Below are 8,772 nucleotides of genomic sequence, written 5' to 3' on the forward strand. Positions count from 1 at the left end.
TTCCTCTGGAACCTACCTGAAGTTAGCATTTATTTTTAAAGTATAAAAATAATGGTCATGTAAATTAGGTAATGACACTAATAGATAATACTTTTTAAAATACAAGAATTGCATTTCAGTATAAATATTGCTATACTAATCATAGAAGTACAGTACTGCTATCTTGAGTGATTATTCAGATAATTTATACTCATGTAGAATTAACTAAAACACACCACTGATTAAAAAAGTAAATGCAAATGCCAATGATTCATAGTATTTGGGACATGTCTAGACATTTTTAGACAGTGCCATTTGCTTAAAGACTTCAGGCACAAACTGCAGGCACAGGGACAGATTGCATAAGATGTCACGTGCTTGCTGCAACTGTATGCATGTTATTGGATTTTTTAGAGCAACCCATAATGATGAATAATTTAAGAGTTAATAAAATATTCAATCTGACTGATCCATTGGTTTAATTTTAAAATAAAAACTACTAATGAAAAGAATTACAGATCCTTATCTAATTCCGAGCATTAATGCACATAAATAACAACCCACGTAGGGAAACACCAATTTCTAAAAGGCGTACATAGCTAAATGATGTTGGAGAGGGGTGGTGCCTGGGAAATTCTCCGTGTTGACACTGGTTTCAATAAGTTTGCTAAAAGTTTAATTGTCTGGAGCTGTCGCACAAGATGCACTCCGCCTTCTGCAGGACCGATGGAGAATAAATTAGAAAGGTGCTAGTTTAACAAAAAGAGATAACGGGAAAAGGTCCATTTCTTTTCTAATGCCCCCTTTTTCTCTCGCACAAGCTGGCTGGAAAAAAAAAAAGAAAGAAAGAAAGAAAGAAAAAGGGAGAAATCTGAAGAAGAATAGGGAGTGCACAGCTGCTGGAGCATTGTCTAGGAGCCAGAATGGAGAGCCCAGGCAACAGCTGAGAGGTTGGTTCGTCTGTCTGGCGGAGTAAGCTGTGCCCTGGGGGTGGGTATCTTTACCAGACAGAGATCCTGGCTGCAGTGAGCCAGAGCTCACCATGTCCCTGAGCTCCCGCAACCGCGGTCACGCAAGCTAGAAGCAGTTCTTCGCTCTTAGCCCGGCCGCCCTCCACCTTAGCGCAGGGGCCGACGGTGGCAGCGCCTAGGTGCGTGCGAGTGGATGAATGTGTGTTTTCGTGTTTGGGGTGGGAACGGAGGCGGGGAAAGCAAAAGGGGAGTGCCTGCAGCTCTCCTCTTCCTCTTCCTGATAAGAAATTAAAGTGCAGAAGGGATCCAGTCTGGGGGGGGGGGGAGGGGAGGTGAAGGAAAAAAGAAAAGCAAGAAAAGGAAAAATAGCCGTGATGGGTGTACAGGCTAGTTCATATCGCTGGGGGCACGCGGCCGAGCAAATTCAGAGCGGTTACCATTCCTTAACCTTCACTGGAGTGGCTGCCTCTGCCGGATAACTGAAAGGACACTTAGTAAAGGCTGGCGAGGCGCACACCTACACACACGCCTACTTGCTGGGGAAAATAGCCACATTCTGGGGGAGGGAGGGAGGGAAACCAAGGAAAGGTGCGGCCATGGATCGCTACTGGCAGAGCAATGAGGGCATCTGGCCAGGAATGCCCGGCTTCTTGCACAAACAGTAGCCCATCGGTACACAATTGCCTATGGATGGATGGTGCAGACTATTCCTACAGTTTTTCATCTCAAATGGATTCGTGTCAATACATTTTTAATGCAACTACCCCTTTTAAAGGCACAGCATTTTAAACCCTGTATTGCACTCAGCTCTCCACTTGAAGCAGCCTGCGGAGGGTTTTATTACCAGAGGACCCCTTAAAAGGGGCCTCCAGTATTCGGGAGTGAAGAAGGGGCACGGGTCCACCTCGCGCGGCCTCCCAAGATCCCTTGTCTCTCCCCCTGCCCTTTCGCGGCGCCAACTTCAGCCCCAACCACGAAGCAGTGAGATCAAGACTAGGTTGGTATTAACAAGCCACCCCCGCAAAGGAACTGGAGGTCGTCTACACAACTCGGCAGAAGCTCCAGGATTCCTGTTTTATTTTTGCAGGCTGGTTTATTTCATGCAAGTCATGGGAAGCACGACCAGACCAGCTCTCCCAACTTTTTCGCTCCTGGGCGGGGGCGCGAGGGCTGTCTCTCACCGCACGAATCTCTAGTACCAAGAGTTAAGCTCGTACCCAGAGGGAGTGCAGTGCAAAACTCAAGGGGTTAGAGAAGGGGCGGAGGATGGGGTTTCCTGGGGCTTTTCTGTAATCGCTCCAGCGCGTCCAGGTCGGGGAGGCGGGTGAAAACGGAACTGGCTCGTCAGACCCGTCTGCACCTCGACGCGGCCAAAACTCCCAGCGCCGGGTTAGGGTGTTCGAACCGCTCAGCCCCGCTGGCGCCAGAGCACCGCACCCCGGGGGCAACCCACCCGGCAGCTCTCCAGCTTCTCTTTTCAACTGGCTGATGCCCAGGGCTAGCTGGTTTCTCCAGCTCCAGGCCCCCTGAATACTCCCCCCCAACCCCACCCACTCCGGCGCCGGTACCCAACCCGGCCGGCCAAGCTCGGGAGGGTTCGCGCGGCTACGCGGTGGCCAAGTGAGCCCCGAAATCTCTGGTTCCCCAAACCTCAGTTCCCTCTCTTCTCCCCTCTGTCCCAGTCGCTCCCCCACCTCCCCCACAACCCCTCACCCTCTCCCCGGCTCAACCCTGCGCACTGCGCCGACTTTGCGAGCACTTTTCCCAGGCGCGCCGCTTCCTCCGCGCCGCCCGCGGCGCAAGCCGTTCCAGGCGCGCCGGGGGAACCGCGGCCAGCCCCGCGCTGCGGCGTTCCCACGGGACTTCCCGCCTGTCCCGCACCTAGCAGCCCGGCCCTGCGCCTCACCTTTGCAGAACTGGGGGATCCCCAGGCTGAGCCAGACCAAGAGCCAAGCGGCCACGGAGTGCTTCATGATCCCGTCTCCAGGACGTGACCCCGACTGGTCAGGGGTCGTAGCGGGGGGCAGTGTCGCTGAGCTGGCACCGCAGGGCAGCGGCAGACCTCGCCCCTAGCAGAGCATTCAAGAAGATGTCTTCTTCCCGCAGCGCTTCCTTCAACAAAATCTTGGAGAGGGCGAGAAAGAGTGGTGACCGGCAGGAGGGATCTTTCTTCGCCTTTTGCCTACGCTCGGGCGCAAGAAGGTGGGCTGGCTGGGGCAGCCTCCCGCGGGCTCAGCCTCCGCTGCGGGTGGGTCCTGGCCGGGGCGCGGCGGGCGGGGCGGGGCGCGGGCTTCGGCGGCGTCTCCGAGTCACCCGCGCGGGCGGACCCGCAGACGGTGCGCGCTTTCTGGCCGCTCTCACCGCCGCGGCTGCGGGGTTTCTGACTTGGAGAACAATGAAGCGTGAGCAGCGGGGAGCGAGCCGGCTGTCGAGAGCTCACTGTGTACAAACAGAGGCGGCGTGCGTGTGAGCCCAGCCTCGCGGGCGCGCTCCCCGGGCGCCTGCCCGCCCCCCTCCGCCCTCCGTCTAATTTTCTCCCCCCTCCCCCTCTCTCCCCCCTTCTCTCTCTCTCTCTCTCTCTCTCTCTCTCTCTCTCTCTCTCTCTCTCTCTCTCTCTCTCTCCCCTCTCCCCCCCTCTCTCCTTCTCTCTCTCTCTCCTGGCTCCTTCTGCTGGAAGGAAAAAGGGAGACAACTACCGCCACACCCTGACACCTGCCACTACCTCTGAAGTTCCTACTTAACCTGTGCCTTCTGCACACATGCTTGGGACTCTGGGTCATGGGAAGGAAACACCGCTGGGGGCTGAGATGCTCTTGGATTCCACGCTGACTTTATAATTAACCACGTTAAGGATTTCCCCCAAAGTCCCGTTTTCAGGATAGCCAGGGAAAGAAGTTAAGAGATTTTGGAAAGTGGCTCTTGGGGCAGGAAGCTGCATGAGAGACAGAATCCTGCAAAGTGAATCGCCCTGGATTCTCAGTAAATGCGACTTACTGAGCAGCAGGACTCTGATCAGCTAAGACAGGGCTGTTCTGTTATTCCATCTGCACTTTCTTAGCTCTAGAGCTGGGGAGAGAGGGTGGTGGGCTCATCTGTTCACAGGGCAAAAGGTGAAGGCTTAGGGAATCAAGTAGGAGATGTGGGACTCATTAAGCATCTGTTTCAGATGACAAGTATTGGGGCTAGTTCATAACGAAGCAAGAAAATAGAAGGCAAGGACAAATTCTTGAAGCATCACGAAGGTGGTGGATCAAATTTCCCTGCTACCCACCAAAAGCAATATAGATGGATTGGTTTTTGCAGTTAAAGTGGCTGAACCAAAATACAGTTCATGGCTTAACAATAGTGCTTGCTCCTCAGATTTTCGGTCAGAATGATTGCTTAGTGTATGTGGGTTCAATTCGGCAGTTGCAGGTACCAAAATGAAATTTCAGCTCTTTTTTTTTTTTTCCCCCTTCTGGAGAGGGAGGTAGGAAGAGAGACAGAAATACAGATAGTGAAACTGAAGGCAACATTCTTGAAGGCAAGGATTTGAAAGAATGTACTAAGAAAAGGATAACAGGACAATTGGTCATGCAACTTCATCTTCCTTTGCCTCCTTGAGTCCTTTAAACTTCAATTTCTACTTCTTTTCCAAATTTGAAATGAGATCAAGGATGGAAGGGTGAAGGAAAAGTAATACCACATACTGCTATGGAGGAGTTAAGGTATTGTACCACTGGCAAACAAACAATAATAACCCAAAATTCTTTCAAAACAAGATCTGTTCAGATCTCATTGTTTGGTGGGAGTGTAAAAAGAACATTTTCACAAGTAACTTTTCTAAGGGAGAGGGGGAGTTGCTTAAAGCCACAGATGTCAGAATAAGACACCATAGTCCAGAGCTGAAGCAGAGAACTTTTAAACAATCAAATTCCTAATTTCTAACACATCATTGTTACTCCATTTTGAAAGTTTGCCTTCAGGATTGCTGTGGCATGTTCATTGTAAAGTCCCTCTTTAACTTTTTGAAATGAGATGCTTAATATTAGTTTTAAGGTTTTATTTATAAAAAGGTAGTATTAAGTCTCTAAAACGTTGAATCAGAAACTGTGTCTCTATGCATAGATATTAACAAAAAAAAAAGTATGTCAAAGGATTTGTTTTGTCTCCTGTCTTAGTCCCTATTTGTTCCCAGTTTTCTGATAAATTATGATCTTAGTATGTATATTAGGAAGTTAAATAACTTTTGGCAACTTCATATGCTACTAAAATTTTATCTTTCTTTTAATCTAACCTACATGTGTTTTGTGCTCTAGGAGAGCATAAAATTACAAAAAAAAAATCACATCCCATGACCAACTCCAAATATTTAGAATTTTGTGACCTTAAATGCCATCCTGTATTATCTGGTACACAACTTGTACAATATATTGCTGGTTTAATACCTCTTCCTTGTGTCCCATTTCCAATCTAAATTTCACACAGAGTTAGATTCATAATTCCCTGCACATTGTTAACCCCTCTCATAGATAATGATCATGTACAAATAAGCCTTTAATGTTGAAGAAACCCAGGTACTTTGCCAATTTACATTTACAGGAAACCTTTTGCTCTCACTAAATTCATATATAACCTGTACACAAGTGAAATATAAGAAATGTTAAAAGACCACAAGAAATAGATACATTTTATTAAAAGAAAAAACAGAAGTATAAAATTCTGATGAAATTTTTTTCCTTGACATAAGGAACTTTTACTAATCACATATGATCCAACTTACAGTTTTATACCTTCTCCAAATATGTGTCCAAAGTACTGAAAATGTACCTACATATCATTTGAAGACACTACTTCCCAAAATATTTTCTGCAGACTTACTTTCCCCAATATACTAATAAATGTCTATGAGGGGGTAGGGAGGCAGGTCCATGGTCAAATAATTTTGGGAATCATCACATATCAAACCTGCTTCTTGAGGATTCATCTTAAATGTTAGCATATTAAAAACTTTGAAAGGTCATGCGTGTGGTTAAGAAACTTTTCTGTAAGTCCTTAATCCAGCATTTTGCAAACTTTCCTTTTTCACTTTGACAAGCTATTTTTCAGAACACCTGTTAACATATTGTAGATTTAGTGCTTCGAGGATAACAACTTGAGAAATGTTGCTTGAAAATAACAAAGAATAAAGTACAAGCAAAACAAAGAAAAACAGGATTGCAGAAACTTTACTGCTTTTCAGGAATTACTGGATCAGATTTTGGATTCTGGAGTATACATCTGAATTAGATATGGTACTTTCTTTACCATTATAATGCTTGATTTGAACAAGTCAATGAATCTCCAGGCCTTAGTATTCTCATCTATAAAATGGAATTAGTATAAGTACTGAACTCATAGCAATAGATTATTGTGGAACACAGGCACACAGTGATTATGATTATAATAATGAATGAGAAAACAGTAATTATGTAAGGTTCACAAAAGAATTTTCCTCAAAAACTCATTATTGGGTTGTCAGAAAAGTCATGATATTTTGGGGTATGTTTTCTATGCAAAAATGCATCATGACTTTTCTGACAATCCATTATCTCCATTGACCCCTTCTCAACCCACACTAAATTTTCTGGAAAAAATTTTAACTCACCTTTTAAATGATCAAACAATACTAAATCCAGTATTTCTTATTATTTCTGTACTATTGAATTGTATTTATACATAAACTAGATACAAGAAGAGTCAGATTATTTGATCAAAGTATACTTGATGCTATTACATTTTTTGTCACCTTGCAATTGAAAATTTTATTTTCTTGACCTAAAATGCCCCCAAAGTAAAATAGGAATTTCAGCTTTATAAGATATAAAGCAGAAAACCCAGTGAAGCCCAACTAGGCTTATGATCTATGAAATTTTGAGCTAGTAAGTTGGTGCTGTTCTAAACTAATCACTAACTTTATGGTAACTTGTTATGTGTCAAGAGGAAACTAATTCAGTTGATCACTATTATTATTTCCTTTTTTAAAGGGAAGAAGTAAGGTACAGATTAGTGAGGTAAATTGCCCTTGGTCTAAAATTATTAAGTATAGGGAGCAGTAATTGAGCTTAAGCCATCTGAACCCGGAACCCTCTAAACTCTACTGGCAACAGTTAGAGCAGGGCTATTATATGCTAATTACTAATACCTTTTTACATGTATTCTGTCACTGAATCACCCAAAGGCTTTTAGGAAGGGAATGTTATCCATTCCACTTAAAAGCTGTGGAAACCAAGGACCAAAAACATTTAAGTCATTTGCCCAAGATTAAAGCCTGAGTATGGGTTGGAGCCAGGGCCATGATTTGAATCTTCATTTGATTCTAGGAGCATTTTCAAAACTATTATGTTATACCATACATTGAGACAGTGGCCTAACATTTTATTTACTTATATTTTCAATTTTAGTAGATGTAGTTATAATTGCCATTTTTAATTGTCTCTATTGTCTCTGACCTCCTTGATTTTTCATTTGAGAATATGCTTTACTTAAATGTAGAGTTCCAAGCACATTTTTAAATGTTCTAAAATATTTGCAGAACTCCTAACACTTTTTGTCATTGCTCTTCATAAGCACCATCTTAATTTTTTCCTGCAACCCTGTGCTTATTCTGTTTCCCATTCCTATGTGGAATGACCTTTTACAAATTCAACTAGCTGAATTCCTATCTTTCTTTAAGATCTCTTCAAATTATTTCAGCACCACAGAACCATGATTTCTTATAATGAACACTTTTTATTTTTCTCTAGTTTTTCATTGGTGTTGGCCTTATCTTCCCAAACAATTATAAATAGCTCATGCCATGAAGATAACTGTATGCCTTAGACATAGCTGAGCACTGTGTTTTAAACTTCTTCACTCTTCCTGTAACAGGGTGGTCCCCAGGAAAGGGGGAGGTTCCCTGCCCCACCCAAGGGAGGGTGGAGCTGAGCAGGGAGAGAAGAAGCTGCAGAAGAGACTGAGGAAGGAAGCAGGATGGAGCCAGGAGACCTGGAGGAGGCGCATGGAGCCTAGAGACACGTAAAGAAACTGCGCTTGTCTTTTGGTGGTGGACTGGGTGACACAGATGTGGGTGAGACCCATGGGGAGGTGACAATGGCAGCTTTTATCTTGATGTTGATTTTGCTCTTTTCCTTCCGGGCTTGTCTGGTTATTTCTGACCCTTTGCTGTGGGTCCCCACTGGAAGATGCTTTATACTTGTGGCAGGCTTTGGGGCTTTGCTCTGGGCCAATCCCATTTGGATGGACTTTTACCCACGAGGGGACGGGTAACTTTGGGTGCTTCATTTAGAAACTAGACTCTTTGCCTTACCTGTATTGTTTCCTAGTTTTATTAAAGTTCCTTCCCATTAAAGTCTTATATGTTTTGTGTTGATGTGGCGGATGGCAGAACCCATTTAGAATAGGCAGGTTTGCAGGGTTTGGGCTGACCCTCTCCCTGTCCTATAACATTCCTACTATGAACACTAAGGAAATTAATGTTTAAGACTACACATGTTACAAGAAATTTCTAGTTCCCAGTATTTCTTGTGTGATTCCCTGATGAATGCTGTTTCCAGAAAATATACAGGGTCATTAGCAAGAGTGTGCCTTTGCCTTCAGTATCTGACCCTGGTCAGAGAATATTCTAGTGCTTCTAATTCTTTTCTGCAGGTTTCCCACTCAGTGCATTTCAGTGACCATTTTAGCTCCCTAAATTTTTTTTTAATAATTAATACATGCATAGTCAATATTTAAAGGTACAGGGAAATAAAAGTTTCTCTCTTAAGTTACATTCTCTCCTAACACACAGGTCGCCTCCCTAGGA

At 44.5% G+C, this 8,772-nt stretch overlaps 1 protein-coding gene across 2 annotated transcripts in view; it reads right to left on the reverse strand.

Annotated features, from left to right (window-relative positions):
• Positions 1–3,203, reverse strand: part of EDIL3 (EGF like repeats and discoidin domains 3) — a 382,865-nt gene extending 379,662 nt beyond the window's left edge. For both annotated transcript variants that reach the window (XM_054688093.1, XM_054688092.1), the window contains exon 1: positions 2,857–3,203. In XM_054688093.1, the coding sequence (XP_054544068.1) occupies positions 2,857–2,923 (67 nt within the window). In that variant the 5' untranslated portion in view covers positions 2,924–3,203. The remainder of the gene's footprint in view (positions 1–2,856) is intronic.
• Between the last annotated feature and the right edge of the window lie 5,569 nt (positions 3,204–8,772).

Source organism: Talpa occidentalis, unplaced genomic scaffold (genome assembly GCF_014898055.3).
Source record: "Talpa occidentalis isolate TD23 unplaced genomic scaffold, MPIMG_talOcc4v2.1 talOcc4.6, whole genome shotgun sequence".
Taxonomy (NCBI): domain Eukaryota; kingdom Metazoa; phylum Chordata; class Mammalia; order Eulipotyphla; family Talpidae; genus Talpa; species Talpa occidentalis.